This window comes from Chrysoperla carnea, chromosome 3, assembly GCF_905475395.1.
Source record: "Chrysoperla carnea chromosome 3, inChrCarn1.1, whole genome shotgun sequence".
NCBI lineage: Eukaryota > Metazoa > Arthropoda > Insecta > Neuroptera > Chrysopidae > Chrysoperla > Chrysoperla carnea.
Window position 1 is genome coordinate 77,883,473 of NC_058339.1, and position 20,894 is coordinate 77,904,366.

At 28.9% G+C, this 20,894-nt stretch overlaps 1 protein-coding gene across 3 annotated transcripts; it reads right to left on the bottom strand.

Moving 5' to 3' along the window:
- Nucleotides 1–645: 645 nt before the first annotated feature.
- Nucleotides 646–17,527, bottom strand: LOC123294487 (dnaJ homolog subfamily B member 6-B). Of its 3 annotated transcripts, none has more exons than XM_044875535.1 (7): nucleotides 17,393–17,527; nucleotides 8,449–8,628; nucleotides 6,728–6,837; nucleotides 4,912–5,049; nucleotides 2,997–3,188; nucleotides 2,661–2,922; nucleotides 646–761 (listed from the first exon to the last, which is right to left on the bottom strand). In XM_044875535.1, the coding sequence occupies exons 2-7, from the start codon at nucleotides 8,511–8,513 to the stop codon at nucleotides 662–664; spliced, it is 867 nt and encodes a 288-aa protein (XP_044731470.1). In that variant the 5' UTR covers nucleotides 8,514–8,628; nucleotides 17,393–17,527; the 3' UTR covers nucleotides 646–661. The 3 variants fall into 3 exon arrangements, with proteins under 3 accessions (XP_044731470.1, XP_044731469.1, XP_044731471.1); XM_044875534.1 differs by lacking the exon at nucleotides 17,393–17,527 and adding an exon at nucleotides 17,033–17,166; XM_044875536.1 differs by lacking the exons at nucleotides 4,912–5,049; nucleotides 17,393–17,527 and adding an exon at nucleotides 17,033–17,162.
- Between the last annotated feature and the right edge of the window lie 3,367 nt (nucleotides 17,528–20,894).

A 20,894-nucleotide genomic window follows, 5' to 3' on the forward strand; every position in this document is an offset into this window, starting at 1 on the left:
TCTACAAATAACTTTGTAATATCTTGGAAAAAATTAGAATCTAACATAAAAATACGAGATAAAACCGTAAATTAACGAACAATTCACTAAATGAGATCGATTTATATATGTTTTTAATACTCGATGGAAACTAAATCAAAAAGACGATATGAACGATATATTCGATCATATAAAAGGTTATGGGTTCAAGGAGGAGATAGGAAAGGTTTTATTCGACAGCCTTCTCAAAAAGCATTAATATTTAGAAATTTGTTTTTATTTTCTTAAATGAATTTGAAAAAAAAAGAAAAATAACAAAAAAAAATTTTTTTTAATTAAAAAATAAATTATTATTTGGAATTTAGAGATTATTATTAATAATTATTATATAATTTATTTAATTACTGGTTGTACGTCAGAGAGTTTTGTAAACTACTAGGGGTAAAATATTCAGTAAAAATTACTTCCTTCCATTAATATTTTCCAATAATAATAATTAGACCATTAATAATTAATTAATATTCAATCATTCGGTGTTTGTTTTGCTTCAAAATAATTATTATATATTGGTTTGCGAATTGAGCTTTTTTTTTTTTAAATTTTATTTTAATATATTTTTTTTTTATTTTATTTTATTTTTGTTATGTATTTTTGTGTAATTTTTTCTTTTAAATTAAAAAATTTAACTATACGTAATTGATTGAGGAACGCCGTTTACAGTCTTTGAGGTGAGAACATCATTCTCGTACGACATCACAGTTTCTTTACCATTTTCTATGACCCTGAAAAACAATACAAACAATGTTAGAAATAGTTAATAACAGTGATAGAAAAATACTTTTTTAATTTTTACGAACTAGAAAAATAAAGAGGTTAATAAATGGACAACAGCACATAATAGTGATAATGGCGACGGCATAAATGATACTGATGATCCCTCTACGAGTATTTTTCTATATTTCAATCAAGAACTATAATTTTAGGCACATTTGCTCATGTTACGTTATTCTATGTTTTTTAAGACATACGCGACATCAAAATAATTTAGAATCTAGATAACTCCCTGATAAATAGAAGGTACACGTGATAGATAGATCACAACAAGCTGAGAAACATATTGAAGTAATTAGAATAATCTTTGCTGGCTATTATCATGTGCAAGTATAAATCGTCACTTTCCAGGGCTTTAATAATGTGCAAATTCCGATCACGTTACCTCCCCGCGGTGCACATCACGTCATGATAATACCGACGACACATATTCATACCAATCACATACACTCGCAAACAGAGGCATACAATATAGCCTTGCGCTGCTGAAAATGGCTTGAAAGTTCTATATCTTGGAACAATTACTTTTGCGAGCATAGTGGCCATGGAAACTTTTGTTTTACACATCAAGAACTGCCTGAATTCAAAATTCCCGTCACTTTAACCGAGAACCATTTCCCATTAAAATTCCTTTCGAAGTCCTTTCGAAGAACATGGTATTTTTTATTGCAAATTAATTCTATGTAGGTTAAAAAGTTTGCAAATAAGGAAAATTTTAAAAGGTCCGTTGGACACACATTTTTGTTTTCTGCTTTCTTACGCTATAATCATTTATTTTGTTTCAAGATGTTGAATAATGCTTGAATCTAATTTTTTAAAGTTTTCACAATAAAAAGAGTGATTATAAAAACCGTTAGTTCTATTAGAACAAGTATGAGCGAAAAAATGAAAAGTATATAATGAGAAAAAGTGACGCGCCATGACCTTCATTTTCAACACTTTAGATTTTATAATGGGAAATACGTCTGGTTACTAATCTGAAATATCTATCAATATTTTAACCCATAATTTTTATAACAAATCTGAAAATATGAACAAATTTGTCATAAACAATTGATGCTACCACTTTTGGACGTAAGTACAGGAAATACTTGCTCGGGGTATAAATAACTGTGTGAGTAAAAGTGCAACGTTAAAATAGAGATTTTAGATTTTGGATAGTAATTTGGTTTCAAATAGGTATTTGAGAAGTTTATTTAGTTCTTTTTGGTCGTTTCCTAGAGCAATTTGAATGCCTGGAGAAATATGTAGTTTCTTGATATTTAAATTAGTTTTTATTATGTACAACCCCACCTCTTCCTCTTATATTTCTAAATAAATTGAATTGGGAAATGTTACAATCTACGTCATGATGTGACCTTTTCCAAATCAATTGACATTTTGGATTTAAAATAATAAAATAAAAGATGATCCAAATTGAGTTTCCCAGTTTTCGGTAGAAGTAATGTAGCTTTTAGGTTTTCCAACGTTGTAGATTTGTTGACATAGACGCGAATCTTATAAAAACGCCACAAAAAGATGGTGCCTTATCTTATTTCCAATGCTTACACAGTCTCCCCGAACTTTTACACAATGATGCGGATTATTCGCTCAATAGAACGATACAATTGATCATAACCGTCCCGTTAAAGTCTATGAAACAGTTCTTACAGAATTGTAGTTTCTGTAACATTTTGATCGTTGAATGTTGTTGAGAAATAGTTTTGCTCAAACACTAAATAGTTTCAAACTAACATTTAACGTTTGAAAAAAGCAAAAGTATTCACAACATTCTAATTTACAGAGTTGCAAACATAGGAAACTTAAATTGGATCACCTTTAATATTAAAATAAAAATAAATAAAATTTACTTTTTGGTGGTTATCTTTTTGCCATTTATAAATCTCGTTGATGTGGAAGTGCGCTTAACGGCTGCACCACTTGGTCCACTGAAACCCGAACTGAACGATGAGAATGATGTAAAACCACCTCCAGCACCGCCTCCTGAACCGAAAAAGTCATTCATGTCGAATCCAAGTCCTAATGGACTAAAGAACTGTGATGCTATTGTATTTGATGGATGAGAATGTCTTGAATTACCGCCACGGCGTTGACGACCATGACCATTCATGCCTAAAATATAATCAGAAAAATTTAATTTCAATTCCGAAATCCATAACAGTTTAGTTTTTGTGTGTTTACTTTACCTGGGAATAAATCAGCAAGCGGAGAATCACCAAAGAATTCTCTGAATACATCTTCGGGATCACGGAATACAAATGGATATCCAAATTGTACATCATAATCTTCGTCGTATCTTGAGTTTCTTGATCGACTGCCGCCTGTGTTGCCAATTAAACCTTCTTTGCCATATTGGTCATAAATACGCCTCTTTTTATCTATAAACAGAAAAATACGAAATCTTTAATAAAAAATTTACCTCTAAAATATAAATTTTGGAATTAATAAAAAGCAAACTGGTATTTTAAAAATTAATGATCTATTCCTGAAAATTATTTCCCCAAAATGAACAAAATCCAAATAATGTAAAAAAAAAAAAAAAAACGGCGTAAAATAGAAGAGCTATAAAAGATACGCTTAAGCCTATGAAAATCTAAATTTTTAATCCAATTGAACGATGAAACATTTCCATACCAAATTTCTTCAAAAGTATGAAATAATAAATTGTTGTCTGACTTTCACAAAAATTTAAGGAAAGTGGTCGTTTTATGTCATAAAACGGATAATTATTTCTTTTTTTCATGTTAGTATAATTAACGTCGATTTATCTCTTGAGAAAATGTTAATTTCGCTCGCAAAGAACCTCTTATTAATCCACATGTTGGAGCTGGCCAAAAAAACTCGTACAAAAAATCCGAGCAACATACTAAACGTTCTAAGATATCCTAAGGAATTTTTGCTACAGTTTTGAATGAGGTTCTTTTGACATTTTATACATAAAATATTTCGTGGATAAACTGAGAGTGTACTAGACATGGCACGCATACATTCTAGATTCATATGAAATTTTTTTGGTCAAAATATCTTCTCAGTGTACCATTACCCAAAACGATGAACCCGAACTTTAATAAGTTATTTCGAAATTCCATTTGTATACAGAATACACAGTAGTCTCAATTTTTATGGTCTGAGTTAAAAATTATAATATAAAACTAAAGAAGACCCCTAGCATCTAGACCAACAGTCCTCTCTGCCCTCCTTGGGAAGGACCTGTCACCCGAAAACAACACGTCTTCGGATAAGTGGTGCTACTAAATTCGGATGAAGACCCGGCCAGATGCCACACAGAAAGCCCACAGCTTCTCCGCCGGGGTCTCTCCCAGGATTGATGGATCTAAGGTTTCGGACTCAAACATTCAAAGCAACGAACTTCGGATAAACTTATTCTGCACATTTAGAGTATCTTACATAGAATTTTCGAATTTTCACTCTGTTCTATCTCATTGATTAAATAATTAACGAAAAGCAATTGTTAAGATTCGAATTTCGGTTTATACAATGACTCTACAATTCTTTGCTTGCTTAAGTATACTGAAATATCTGAAGAGAGTGAATTTTTTATGCAGTTTTCAAAGCCTCAGTTTTCAGATTTGAAGAATACTTGGATCGATTTTTCGATTTTCAATATTATATCGGCCTCAATTTACTTTTGATCAAATTTTCTCCTAGGAGCTCTTGTCAAACCTTATTCCACTTTTTTACAATCCGTAATCGCCGAAAAATTCGTCCACAATAGTTAAATTTTGATAACATACTGTTTCACAAGCTTTTCATGATAAAATTTTTTCCTCAAGCGTTATTCTTACTTAGAAGTTTAGATATGTTAAAATTGAAAAGAAACGAACTACATGTCAAATTTCCAACGTAGATGAATTGCCGATAAAGTTTAATTGTTAATTTATACAGAAAAAAAACACATGCAATTATTTTTTAGTTCATGATAGAAAATCACTCAAAAGTAAAGAAATTAGTAGAAATAAAATGTTGATTAAAAAAAATGGACGTAGAATTAATATCGAAAAAAACAAATGTATGGTAAGTCAATCAATCACAGCTAAGCGGATTTGATTTATATATATCGTGTATTTTATATGTATCTACCAAAGAAATATCGATGAAAGGGGGACGTCGATTCAAAGAAACCCCTGAAAGGACGTTGATGCTGGTGTGTGAAGTTATGGTGATGACGATCCTGGGATCTGCGTTGCTTGTTCACATCATATAATTTCCGTTTCGATTCTATATTTGGGTTATCCCAGAGAAAGAGTGGCATAAAATAATATTAAATTAATTATCAAAATAAATTTCAAAAAAACATAAAAAAAAAGGTTTAAAAAATTTAAAAACAAAAAAGTGTAACCAAAAAATTTGACCCTCCCACGATTGATTAAATAAAATTTTATTCGCCCAACCAAAGAATTTTTCGTGTATTTGCATTTTTTTGAATTTTTGTACACAAAGTATTTTAAACGACCCTAAAGCTTACTGTTTCAAATTCGCAAATTTTATTGAGATTATTTTACCAATAGTAAAAAAGTATCCCACCTAAAAATGGGCTCATTCACAGATAAAAAAATCAGATTTGATTTTCATTATCAAACTATTCTCAAAAAAGTTAACGATTTTTCGATCGATTTTATTATGTGCGAACGAACCCAAAAAAATCTGTTATTTGGAATGAAAATTTAGAGCGAACAAATTTTACATAACTTTTAATAAATAAATAATAGGCCATGCTGAAATAGTTTTTTGCAAATTAGTATTTACATAAAAATTGATATATTTCAAAAATAAATTTTCTATAACAATGTTTTTTTTTTCATTAATTTTCGACTGAGAGTATTATTTTCGGGTATTTGACTGTATTTTTATCCGACTGTAAAGGAGGGTATATGTTTTTTCGCGCGTATCTTGTATATATGTATGTATGTTTGTAAATATGTAACTGTCTTACCTCTTATCTTATAAATGGCTCGATGTGTTTCGACAATTAAGGTATCGTTATACTTGTCTTAAAAACCCAGGTGTCCATAGATAGGTGTGCGGTAGAAAAAAAGGCAGATTTTCGGGGGAAAATAGTAAGACGTTAATAAAAAAAATTAACCAAATCTATCGAATAGGGTATCAAAATACAGAAAATTATATGGGGAAATAATAAATTGGTTTAAAAAGTTTTAATATAATATAAGAAGAGGGTCTTTTTAGAACCGGGACACTAAAAAGTCTAAAATAATAAAAAAAACCCGACTGCGTTAAATAAAATCTGAATAGACCAATTTGCAATATTTCGGGCAAAATTATTTATATTCTCATGTTGTCATGTCGTTAGAAATACCTTAAATCCATTTTCAAAACAAATGCAAATAATTTTTTGAAATCGACAGGTGAATTTTATAATTAATAGTAATGTAAAAATTAGTCAAATACCCACAAATGAACAAAATTGATTTTTGAATAAATTTCTTATTCAAAATAAACTATTTTTAAATTTTTTACACCTTTGCAAAAACCTTGAAGAATCAGTATGAAACTTATTACTAAATACTCATAATTTAATGATGGTTTTAACATTTGTTATAAAAGATTACAAATTCAATATTAATTAATAATAAATGGAAAGTAAATAAATAAAAAATGTAATTATTTTTAACCTTAGTCGAATTTTTTTTTGAAAAATTTTATTATGTCCTACTTTTTCAATAATATTTGAAATATATCACACTGAAAATATTCAAAGATATATATTTTGTTTTCTGGATAAATAATTTTAACGATCTCGTGATACAAGTTACGAAAAAGCAACAAATAACACGAATAAGCGTTAAATAAACCTTGAAATGATTCCTTAAGTTTTATTCCAATAAATAAAATTGGATTTATAAATTAATAAGTTATTTAAAAAAAACAAATGTATTACCATCTGAAAGTACTTCATATGCCTCGGAAATTTCTTTGAATTTTTTATTTGCTTCATCTGGATTGTCTGGATTTTTGTCTGGATGCCATTTTAATGCCAATTTTCTGTATCTGTAAAAGAAAAAATTAAATTGATTTTAAATTAAAATTGTTATCTATTTTATCATGTTTGGTGAGTTCAACAAATTTTGATAGAGCTTTGAGTTATGGGTCCAGAAAATACGAAAAATGTGTCTAACGATTGTTAGATGCTTCATCAACATCAGGCACACCAGCTTAGACATGCATTGTTTTTTGCCTTTTTTAGTCAAAACGAGCTGAACTTTGGTATGTTACAAAAATTTTGACTTCCTAAATCAGCTTATAAAGACGAATGAAAAAGTAATTTGTAAAATTTCGATCCAAGGTCCTATTTTCCAAGTCCTAATTTTCCGTCTATACAGGTTATTTCAACAATTAACTCAGTCAATTGTTTGTTTTCACTAGTTAACTTTTTATCTAACCCATTCCAATAAACTTTATGAATTATTACATCATGGTAATTACCGAATGGGGTTTTATAAAAATTTAAATTTGAAAGAAATTCCCAGAGAAAATCCACTTTTTTCGACGTTTTTAATTTATTTGTGCATCTCTACAATCCCTCCAAATTGACATATATATTTACAAATTTATAAGTCGATTGAACTTGGTTCTAGGAAATTTCTTTTGTAGAGAGGGTTGAATATAAAAATCGCAGCTCCGCCTTTTTCGTTTATGCTAAAATTTCATGTTTTTTATTTACCGCTAGTGTCTATTTGTGTTTATAAGCCTTATATTTTTCTATGTTACTTTCAAAATGTCTTTAATAAATTTTAACAACGTAAAACCAGAAGAAAACATGCTAGATATGATTTACAGATATAATAACCAATCAATCAATATATTTTTTCTATAAATCTATTATAAATTAGATTAAACGATAATAAATCAAATAAATATAATAATAATAATCAAAACAATTACGTGATCGACAACTTGAATGAAAAATATGTAGAACAAATAATTATTAAATGTTTCAGTAGAATATTAGAGCAATTTGATAGAAAAACCTGTTACATTTTATCGAATTAAAAAAATATAAATACAACTTAATTGTCATGTAAGACTGGTATTTATTAAACAACAATTATTTATTGTTTTTTTTTTATTGTAACTTCCTTCCAGAATAATTTATTTGAATCATCCATCCTTGTATTGTTTTTCAGATTCACATATTTTATATTTCATAAATTATTCGCATATTTTATTTAAAAAGACGCTATTGATTAGATATTTGATATTGTCAAAAATTGGGAAAATTGTTGTTTGTTCAATTTGACTGAAAAACACATTCTAAAGACATTTGACCAAAAATTAAAAAAAAAATTGGGTCTATTTAGCGATTGTGCTTGTATTCTCATACAGAATTTTTCAGTTATTTGGCGACCCATTCGTTTAAAGAATACGATTTTTGCATTTTTTGATTCGTTTTTAAGTTATCGTGTTGACAGACAGAGGGACAGAGAAACGCAAAAGGACTAATTAGGTGATTTTATGAACACCTTTATGAACACTCATTTATACATGGTATAAAAAGCGCTTTCGGGGGAGTATATCTGGCATAATTTTCTATCAAAGAGAAAAATCATTCGAAAACTGTTTACATAATATGAGCCCCCAATCAAAAAATTGAATACTTACGCTTTTTTAATTTCAGATGTGGATGCACCCTTTGAAACTTCGAGCACACGGTAGTAGTCCACCATGGCTGGTTTGTATTTTTGTGTATGTCTTGAGTGTGGATTGTTTTCTGGTACGCCTCGCTATTCCAAGTATTAACTCAAATTATTCTCCTAATTCAAATTTGTATTCTTCTTAAATCTGTAACAAAAGAAAACACAATTATAATAAAACTTGTTTCTTATAATAAAAAATTATTGCTTAATCTTAATATATATATTTCTTGTGAGCGTGTGTATGTGACTGAACTCCTCCTAGACGGCTGGACCGATTTTGATGAAATTTTTTGTGTGAGTTCAAGGGGATTCGAGGATGGTTTAGATTTACAATTTGGTCCAGTACAACTGTTTTTGAGGGCTCCGTACCAAAAAAATGAAATTTCATTAAATGGTGGGAGCGCATATAAATCATATCACATTATGTATACTATGTGTACTATGTATTTTTAATAGTATTCAGGTATTGTCAATAGGCATTTATTAGAGCCATATGCGAGCGCAGCGAGCTCTACTATCAAAGGTCAGGCCAAAGGTAGAAGGTCAGGCCACTCCAATAAATAGGAGTTAAATTGGGGTTTAGCGGGATGGGTTTAGCGGACAGGCTAAACGTAGTATAGGTATTCATGAATTGGAGTTAGGTTTTTACGGGACAACGTCCGTCGGGGCCGCTAGTATTTTAATAAATTTTTTTTCAAACATGAACAGGTTTTTTAAAAAAAGTTTTTAATTTTTATGTAACTTTATAAGTTTGATATTTACAAAAAAATTTCAGAACCAATAATAATAAATTCATGGCAAAATTGAAATATAATTTAAGTTGAGTTGTACCGAGTTGTTTTATGTGGTTGAAGCTATAAAACAGGTTGGGATAATGTAAGTTCCTTTGCATTTTTTGGCTACAGAAAATACAATTTACTATATTTGACAGTTTGAACATGCCAATGCTAGACGAAACGTGTCATTTTGAATTATTAAAATATTTAGATATAAAAAATGGACTAAAGCTACAAAAATTTGAAAGTTTTATTTCTTCAAACCCCAATTATGAAATTCCACGAAGAAAAGATCAACATTTAACAATTTATCATGTTGGCAATGTTTCTCTTTTAATAGGAAAATTTTAGCTTGTCTAACAATCTCGTTTTACAAGTACTTTTTTTAGCAGAAATCGTGCAATTGATTAAAATAATTTTGGGGTAAAACGAATGGATCTATTTTATCCGTTATATAGTTTCACTTTTTTTAAATTTCTCTGTAGGTAAAAAATATCAAACATTCAATGACTTGGAAAAAACTGAGATAAAAAAATATTTATGCAAATCCAAAAAGCTGTTCTAAAGAAAAAATTTATTATTTTGGGAATTTCTTTGGATTTTAACTCATACAATTGATATTAACCTCATTAGAGAGGATTTCCCAGTAGAAGTTACGTAATTTTGAAGCAAAAGCTTATCTCGTATCATTTTCTAGCAGAAATAAGTGTATGAGTGTCAGTCCTTGAATCTTGTTAATATTGAATAATGTATGGCATAAGACATGGGTAAACGTACAAATTTACAACTTTCAAATAATTTAACAATTCTCGGATCTATGACAATAAAACAATAGATTCATTTTATAAAGACACAATTTTTCTACGAAAATAAATTTCACCATCTTTGATGATTATAAAATCATTATTAAAAATATGATTCATATTTTAAAATTAAAATAATATTAATTTTGCAAGTATGCTACTTAGTTAGTTTAGATAACGGGGTTTTGTTTTCTCTCTCGTAATAGATTTTTCATTAAGAGTGTCCGAATTTACATGACATGCAAATTATTAATTTTTTTCTAAATCCGTAACTTGTTCAGCAAGTAATCAGACTATTATTTTTCGAGTTATTTATCGATAAAGACAAAATTTTTAAGTGTAGGGTATACTTCTTTCAGAAAACGTCAAATTTTTCAGTTATCTGGCGTTAAATATTCCGAATTTCATTCACCAATTACTCAGAAGGTGTTGACTTTTCAAAATATGCTTAAATGACACTTTTTGATTATAATTCATTACTCTATCGATTCCACTATTATCTATTATTTGGCCCACACGCTCCGGTTAACCGTAACGTGTATGTCCGACCTAACACAACTTGTTTAATTTAAATTTAATGTTTGGAAACTCTTAATGGAAAACCGTTAATAAAATAAATTTAATTTATATTTATAAAAATTATTAAAATTCTATTATCCTTTTGTTAAACTAGCAGCCGTGACTAATTCCACTGTTATTGCATTTATACAAACGTTTGCTTGTACACAAATAAAGTACGTAGGTTTTTTATTTTTGTTAGTAGAATTAATTAACTAGAATACCTAAAATTGCGTGTCCTAATTTACATTTTTAGTCATTTTTGTGAAAGTTATCATTTCAATATGAAAATAAAAATAATTAAATCGTAATTATTTACTTTTAGTCACCAGATAAGACAAAAGTTAACGTGAGGGTCGTTTACTTGCAGTTTTTATGATATCTATAAAGGAAGATAATGGAATTGAACTTCCTTGAAAAATTTTATCAAAAAAATTTGAAGGCCGTACAAGCACGGTATCTTCAAAAGGATAAAAGAAATTTTAGGAATTATTTTTATTGTTTTTTATTAAAATGGATTCTATAAAAAAAGTCCTCACGAAAGCACATATGTCAATGATTTTCATTTTGAAAAATGAATAAAAAATTATATCAAGCAGCACTCGCTTTTCCATAAAATACATTTAAAGTGATGAAATTGCATGCGTTTGTGCAATTTTTCTACCATACAGAGAATTGACTTGAAATTTATACAGAAGGCTTATAAAATACTCATTAATTTCAGTTTTTTGGTAACACTTTCGTTTTGGTATCGAAACGCCTTCAACAGCCTAAAGCGGTATCTGAAATTAAATCAATTTAAGCGGAATGATTATACATCTCATTAGATAATCGCATGCAAGAATTTCAAAATATTGCGCTGCTTTAATGACTTGACAATTTATAATTGACAATTATTATGACTATAAATTTGTACACAAAAAAATTATTAGTCATCATTACATGAAACATATGATATAAAAATCCGCAAACTTTGTATGTTATGTTTATAATAATTACCGCAGAAATAAAAACATAACAAGTCCTCCCACGTAACGAACTATCCAATACAGTGAATTATTATAAAATTACATACATGATTACTTTTTTATCCGGATACTTGCATTTTCAATAATATATGTAACGACAAGAATTTTATATGCACGACTCACAGTAATCATTTTATTATGTTAATGCGACCAAGAAATTCTTATAGATTCGAGACAAAGAAATAAGAGTGTTTAAAAAATAATGCAATATTAAGTACTAGCCTGATACCCATCCGTTTCACTGGGCTTAAAAGTAAAAAACACCGCTTTATGGCCTCCACCTCTCTTGATGTGCACAGTGAAACTTCGTGAGTGGCTTTTCCTTTTAGCGAGCCAATCAAACTTTCTACGATTTTTTTCGAAAGTGATTTCGAAGTAGTCCAGTTTCCGGTTGTCCGTCTGTCTGTCCATCTGTCAACACGATAACTCAAAAACGAAAAGAGATATCAAGCTGAAATTTTTAAAGCGTGCTTAGGACGTAAAAAGTGAGATCGAGTTCGTAAATCAACAACATAAGTCAATTGGGTCTTGTAAACCGTTAGAGATAGAACAAAAGTTTAAATACAAAAAAATGTTCCTTATAAAAAAATAAACAACTTTTGTTCGAAACATTTTTTCGTAAACATCAGTGTTTTCCCGTAAGGGCGCAAATTAGGTTAGAAACATTATATAATGAGTATACAGATATTGCATATATTTTAAATTTATATATATTACATATATTACGAATGTTTATTCAGGACTATATTCACTGAGAAATTGAGAAGCAGAGAAATACTCTTATTACTTTGTGTGTAAGAGTGGCTATCTTTCTTTACTTACATGACGTAAAAAACAAACGATTGCCTAATCACAGTATAAATGGTATATCAACAACTAGCCCAGTCAATTGTAAAAAGACGTTAACAATATATTCGTTTGTTACATTTTGTATAAAAATAAAGTTGAGTTTGAGTGTCAATTTTTCGTATCATTAATTTCATGAGTGTGTTTTATGAATGTTGTACATTACATGTTCAGTTCATGTTCACGGTTTATAAATATTATTCTTTTATAGCTTGCTTTTATAAAACAAAATAAAACGTTGTTTTAATATAAATATTAAAATGCATTATAGATATTGCATTTAAAGAAATTTATTTACAAAAGTGCCTTTTAAAATGCTGTTTTATTATTATTTACAAAAATATTACATTCAGGTAATTTGTATCTTATTAGTAAACGGAAATTTATAGTTGTTTTTCTTAATTTTATGAGTATATCAGGTTTTTTATATATTTCGTTAAATGGTCTAATAAGGGAGTATCCATAAACCATGTAGCCTCGCCAAGAGACAGAAGGGGATTAGTTCAAAAGGTACGCTAAGCTATGTCAGAGGAGGGTGGCACAATGAAAAATAATTTGCAGTTTAAGTTACGACTATTCAAAGCCCAATATTCTTTACTTGTACCAACATGTGACAGTAACTGAAAATAAAATTTGTCAAGTCTAACTTTCAGTTACATTCACAAGTAAAAACTAATAGATTGCGTTTTGAAAAGTTACTCCATTATAATTCCAGAAAATAAAGAGCAATGATTTTACAAAAAAAAAAATGCAAAATTTCTGGTCAATAAAAAAACCTTTTGTTGGGATATAACTATTTTTTCACTGAATAACAACAACTTTGTAGTCATTTTTAAAAAAAGTTAAGAGCAAATTAAAAAAACTTGATTTTTGCCGGGTTTTCCGTTTTTTCTCGGAAACTACCCGTTCAATTTTAATTCAACGCACTGCATTCGATTCTATTAATTTTTTTCGATTGGATGTCAACTTTTTAAATGCCTGATAACAATGTCAAGCCGAAAACAAAAAAACGCTATCTTTTTTGTATTTTATTTTTCTACATCAACAAATTTTTTGTATTTTGATAATAATTTTTCAACATTTTGGTAAGTTAATTGCACTGAAAAGCCAGTGTTTCAGAAGATACTTAATGTATTCTTGACTTGATGATAAAAAACTACGTTCTATCCGAGAGGAATCATAGTAAAGGCTACGGCAAGGTTCATGGAGGGAGCGAGGGAGGGGTTCCGATGAGGCTGGAATTGAGCCACGTAATTAATATACGCTCCCTAAACGAAAGTTTATGTATATTACATTCTCAGATTCTTTTTAAAATCCGTTCTAAAAAGTTAAAATAACTAACTCAAGTGCCATTTATTAACAAGCACTTTCAGTTTTGTATTGAGATAAACGGCGATCAGATTTGGAGGTATTCTAACAATTGAGGAAAAACAAAGAAAATTAAAAGTATTAAATTGCAAATTAGAAAGAAAAAAAAATCGGCTCAGTTTCCAATTTTTGTGGTCTTTGCAAGTGCTCAATATTAATTTCAAAATTTTAAAATGAGTCAAAGAGCACTAAGGTTATTAAGGAAGAAGGAAATAAATTTTGCAAAAACAAAATTTGAACTTCAAAATCTAACCCACTTACAAACAATGATATTCAGAAAACAATTTTTTTTCGCTTCAATGTCACGCAATGTCTTTACAAACTAATGTTTAAGATAAAAAACAATTAACAATACTCACATTGTAATTAATCGTAAGATAATTGCAATAATTAGTGTAGAGCATATGTAATTATCAAAATACATAAAACCTTGTCAGCTAGGTCATTGTATGTTCAAATTTCATGGCATAGGCAACAAAAAATTTATTAAAACAAGTGCGATAATTTTGAATCCATATTATTGTCAAAATCATCCTACATGAATCCAAGCTAGCAAAATAAATATTGTTTCAAAGTTATTTATAGCAAGCTCGGTTAAATGGCGTCACCTTCACACCAAAATATCCGCCTCGTTAAAATCTATTTGAAATAAATTAATTTACTTCCGTTATTCATATAATTATTGGATCTAAAAAATCAGCTGGAAATGTATACAAAACAAAGACTTTTTCCTTTGAAATCCGGGCAGAAATTTCCTAATTTTAGAAGTCTTAATTTCATATTATTGATGTAATCAGAAAGGTGAAAGGTTATATTCCAGGATAGGGCACGTAAAAAATCTCCTGAGTCGAAGTGGGACATTTTCTTTCATAATACATACACATGACAGAACGGCCATTTTCCAGATAGAGGATGGGGGATGTAGAAATCTGGGAAAAAAGTGGATTCTAATCGTCCGAAAGAAACGGTAAGTCAAATCATCCATTTTTTATAAACCGGGAATAATAGCGACAGGCAAAACTTTATGGCGGTTTGGGAGATGGGTGGCGTAGAAGTAAACCGGAAAAATTGGATCCTAACCAAACAAACTCAGGTGCGATTGTCTTGTTACGACATGTATTTTATGGAAATAGTGGCAGACACCGCAGACAGGCAGTATGGCGGTAATTTGAAATCAAGCGTGGGAAAATTCCCAAAACTGCAGTAAAACAAAGTAAAAACTGAAAAAAATTTCTGCCTGCTTTCCAAATAACTTTTACAACCGCACAAACGTTACACAATTCTGGCAGTAAAAGTTCATGGATTTTTTTATGTGCAATTTCCTAGAATTTTAAGAGAAGGGTTAAGATATTTGAAATTTTATAAAATATGTATCGGAAAAAAGCCTTTTATTCATAGTCTTTTTTATGTCATTTGGAAGAGTATTCTTTTAATTTTACCGACATTTGTTTGTGTAAAAAAGTCAAAGTATAAACACAGACTTTTTCAGAAATAAATTGTACTATGCTGAATTTCTAACATTTACTTATATTAACTAGTAAAAATGTAGGTATCTGTTTGTATTCTAGCCTTATTTATACACACAAATAAGATTCACAATATAGTAAAATCTGGAATTCTTAAAGAAGAAGTTTGAAGTTTATTAGGGAACAAACAAGTAAAACTTCTCTTTTAAGTATTAGAAATAATTGGAAGTCACAAGACGTTTTATGACATAAACCAAATTTTTTTTATTGTCACAATTTTTTTTGCTATTGTATCAAAAATTCGCCAACATAATTTGAATTGATGAATCATCCGACCATTGCAGGATATTACAACAAATAAATTTTATTTTGTTAACGGGAGTTTAACTGTTATTTAAATTTTTCTTGGTTTGAATGAAAAATTGATTGAGTACTCATTTAGAAGATCAATGTTAAATTTATGAGGCGCGGTGCATAATCAATTCAGCTTTATGAATTATTAAAATATAAATTTTTTTAAATGTATTCAGGGTTGTATTTATACATATTTTATTCACACAAGCTAATTATGAAATGATTGTCATTTAAAATTGTCATATTTAGTCTAAAAATTATTCAATAGAATCAACAAAGAAGGTTATACTTAATTAGCGGTTTTTTAAATGTAATTTATAATATCATCCGATTTTTTTTAGATTAATTCAAAATACAAGGTTCCAAACATTTAATTATTATTCTAATCTAAACGATATCTTTTGAATAAAATTTGCATTGAAAAAAATTGGCGATTGAATACTGTCAAATGACGATTGACTTCAATTGCATACAACATTGGACCAAATTTCCAAAAAATTGTTTTAAAAATTAAAGAAAAATTATTGCTGCTTTGTTTATGGCGAAAGTATATGAGTAAGAACAATTTAACAGAGAATTCATATTTGCCCTTATGACAAATTGGTCAAAAATGTAAATACAATAATGTATGATAAGAGTGATTTCCAAATTTAAGAAAACTGAAGAAAAATGAATATTTTTCGTTTGATCTGAAGTTATTCTCTCAGAAAATTATCTTTTAAACAAACAAAGCGGAAAAAATAAGCTGGAAATTCCAATTCAAATTAATGTTATTGTAAACATATTTGTTAAAAAATTTGTATTTTTCCTTGTCTAGGAAATACAAATAGACTACAAGCCCATGTTAAATTTTTTTGGGTGAAATGGTCCACCAGGAATCTTGTTGAAAAAGATGGTCCCATATGTAAAAGTAAGTTTAAGCACCATGACGTCAGTTTTGCGCGGTACAAGTGAGAATATGAATGTCACACCCCTTGATGTCTCACCCCTGCATCAGCGAATATATGAGGCGTTGCTGAATGCTAACTCTGCATAAGAATCAAAAATTTTTTACCGGACTTTTTTCTGTACGGCTTTTATTTTGGAAAATACTAAATTTGAATATTATAAATCACACTAAAATAGATTCAAATAGGACGACCAAATTTTACATTTTGGAAAAAGTACTAGGATTTTTTTTACATTTCATAAAAAAGAAAAAATTTGCTTGTAGCCAGCGAAATTTAAAATAAACACGAAATTTTTTAAACAACATCGTTTAATGTTCTAGATAATTCTACATTTTCCAATTTTCTACCCAAATGATCCAAATAACCGATGCAAGTAAATTACTTTAAGTAAGAATAGTACCTGATTTACAAATTAAAGTAAACATCCTTAAAAAGAAATTTCACCAAAAAAACTGTCACTTCACAGAAATATTCACAAGTAAAATAAAAACTTTCCAGTAAATTACAAAAAAAAAAACAGCTTAAAACACACTTATCATTTTAGAAATAGTAAACTAAGTAAACTTTTTTCAACACTCGTGAAGTAACTTGTAAAACTAAACTGACAATATAAAAACTAACTTGTGTTTAAAACGTCAAGCTTTCAATAAACTGATAATTTTTTAAGTGGGATTTTATAATTAATGTTGTTTAAAATTGAATGTACAATGATCAACAAAAGTATGATACCCTACTACTAAAAAAATGAAAATATTTGTACCTGGTGTCAAATACGTAGTCGTATGTTTCTATTTTAATCTTCTAAATCAAGTATAACAAATATTTAATTCATTATGTAAGACATTTTCTGTTTGATATTTTCTGAATTAAAATATATTTTAGGATAAATATTGATTACATGTAACAATTTTTTTTATTTAATTTTTTTTCTTGTTTATAATGTTTTATTGATTGTAAATAAATAAATCAATAATATTATCGTTTCTTAGCAATAATTTATTTTAATGGTTCTCAAAAATAATATGATATGAGCCACGATAGTAAATCTCTCTCAAAAAATAAGTCCCAACTCTTTGTATATGGCTTAGGAATGTTGCCATTGTTCCCACAAATTTCTTCTTTCCCGTCTGCGAATCTATATTGCACAAAAGAAGAACTACATCAGGGCCTTTTAAATTGAAATTGTCGTAAGTAGTACATCAATAAACTATAAAGGAATACACAGGCAATTGAGAAGATTCTAAGGTGAGAAGAAATTTAGAGTTCTATAAAAATTCACCGTTTAAGATTGATCGGACATCATTAATAAAAGGCATTTCAAATCACGGCAGCCTAAAGTTATTTGAACGTATATTAGTCCGCGGGACAGCACTCTTTTTGTTAAATGACCAATGCATACTTAAAACTTTGTGAGTGGTTCCATTTTGGCAAGTCTACCAAACGTTCTCTTTACGACTTTTTTTTCGAAAAGTACTGCGTTCGGCCTGAAAAGACGTAGCAGGGAATTTGTCGGACACTACGACCGCTTGATTACATTAATAATTATTAAACAATTCAGCAAAAGTGAATTAATGTATGTATTGAAAAATCAAAATTTTTAGGTACGACATGTTCGAGGTGGTTGACGATTTATTGTTTAATAAAATTATTAATGTTATCAAGTGGTCATAGTGCCCGAAAAATTCCCTGCTGCGTTTTTTCAGATCGGTAGCTTAAATATTAAGATAGCTTAAGTTATCATGTTCATTTGAAAACGTAGCATTTTCGAAAAAAGTCGTAGAGAGAAATTTTGGTAGAATCGTCAAAAGGAATGTAAATCATTTAACAAAAATGATGCTGCCCCGTGGACTTTAATGTACGACTTAAGTTATAGAAAATTAATTAATTTCATTCAGCTAAATTATTTTAATTGTATTTTTTGGCGTTTTTTCAAAGTGGGGCCTAAATCTTTGCCAAATAGTTTTAAAGATATAATATGGCATACCAAATTTACATTTCAATTTTTCACTAAACTGCTTCATTAAGAACACTTTAAAAAAATTTAACGCTAATTATTTTTCCACGATAGTGATCAAAAGCTTATATCTGTGAGGTTCAACAGTTTTGTGTACTCTTGTACTTGGTAAATACATTACAATGGTATACGTAAATGAATTTGAGTGAATTTCAACTTATGACGACATTGAAATACACCTATTACTTAATTCATCCAAACTGTTTTATATACTAATGTCAGTTGAATTAGCCGCGCCAGTTAATGCCGCGCACAATATATAGTACTGTATAGACAAAGATAAACGATTTGTATAGCTAATCGCATCGAGTTTATTAATTTCAAGTCATTAAATGAATAAAGATACAAATAATGATTTGTAAATAAACAATATATTGTGTATTCACTTTTTGATTTAGAATAAATCAATGAGTTAATAATAACAAATGAAAGAAAATACCTGTTGAAAAATAAATCGAACGCTATTTTAAAGTACCAAGTATTTGCAATGTTTGTTGATAAAAAGACATATTTGTGCCATTTCCACTAATTATTCGAAGTACGAAGATATGTTGACGTTGGCTAGGAAATACCTTCAATTAAGAACGTTCCCGAAAAAATGAATATATGAAAATATTTAAGACCCACGTTTCAAATTTTGAGGGTAGATTCTGTTAGAACTTGGGAAAATTAGACTAAAATTATGATTTTGAAACATTGACGCCTAAGGATTTAGAGAAAATGCACACACAAATGTCATTCATTTCATCACTTTAATGTATTTTAAGTTTCTAAGAAGTAAATTTTCTAGGTAAGTATTTCACATACAATTGGTATTTACCGAGATAACTTCTAAAAAATCAAGATAGTGCCAATATCATTTGGAATTCTAGGGGTGGTAATTTGAATAAAATGTTCTGAAGGCATCCTAAGATAGTGCCAATATCCAGCCTTTAATCAATCAAAAGCAAACTTAGCCTCGTTTTGGTGGTCTCAGTTCTCTAAATATTTTGATTTTTTTGATATATGGATGGAAACGATGTTAGACAGAAGACATTTAACAAATCATATTCAAGATAATTACCAATATGATAATTTATGAATTTATTAATTATCATTTAACTTATGATTCATGAGTTTTAATTTAATCACAAATTTTACCTAATATCCATAATCCACGTATTTTCTACTGAATTTTTCACATCTTTTTATGTGAATTTCTTTGAATTTTACTGGAATCATATCATCATCATATGTGAAATGAATCATGGAATTGATTTGAATTCCGTACCAAGAAGCAAAATGTGGAAAATGATGTAAAATCAAATGACGTGATAGAAAAAATGTTCTGCATTGAATTCAATCATGGTAGAATTAGACAAGGTATGCTCTTGCGCCGGTAGAGGTAAGGTGGAGGCATTTTTTCATTCCAAGTAACCTCTCTTGCGCGGTACCCAGTCATCGCCATATTGATTATTTGTTTACATTCGAGCTGTCAAGTTGGTCAATGTTTGTTTACATATTTGCAATGTCGAGTTGTTTCATAAAAAATTGCAAAAACCAGGGGAGGAAAAAATTTATTAATCATAAATTAATTATACTAATTCATTGTAAGGAACGATTTTTTCATTACTAAAATCAAAATTTGAATCAGGAAGCGGGAACAAGCTAAGATGGCGCGAAATGAATCAAAACTCGTCCTCCATCGAACCTACCTTGTTTAATTCTACCATGATCTCAATGTTCGGCATTGAAAATTTTTTAAACAACGGCCGCATTCGGCGAAATTAAAATTATTTCTTCAAGAATATATATCATTGTGGTTTTCTCATATTTTTTCCTTTTTAAAAACTACTCGGAGATATAAAATTTCCACCAATTAAGAGCAAGAGTTTTTCTTTTTCAGTAACAGTTAAATTATTTTCTTCTCACTCACCAAGTTCAATTGCACTCAATAATTACGAAAGTAATAAAATTCAATTATTTTCGTTGACACATTTAAAAAACAATTTCACACATATGTTAACAAAAAACAAAATCTTAATGAAGTATTGTTAATCTTCTAATTTGAATACAGATGATTAAATTGTAAGTTTTATAATAAAACACACTCACTGACAATGTAATTATTTAATTCTCATAATTCACGATGGTGTAGCACTCCATCGGCGTACACAAATAACCATTAAATAACGTAATCAAGAGGAGTATATACTTTCAATTTTAAAATTATTTAATTATAAATTTAATTAAATACTTTTATTATTAG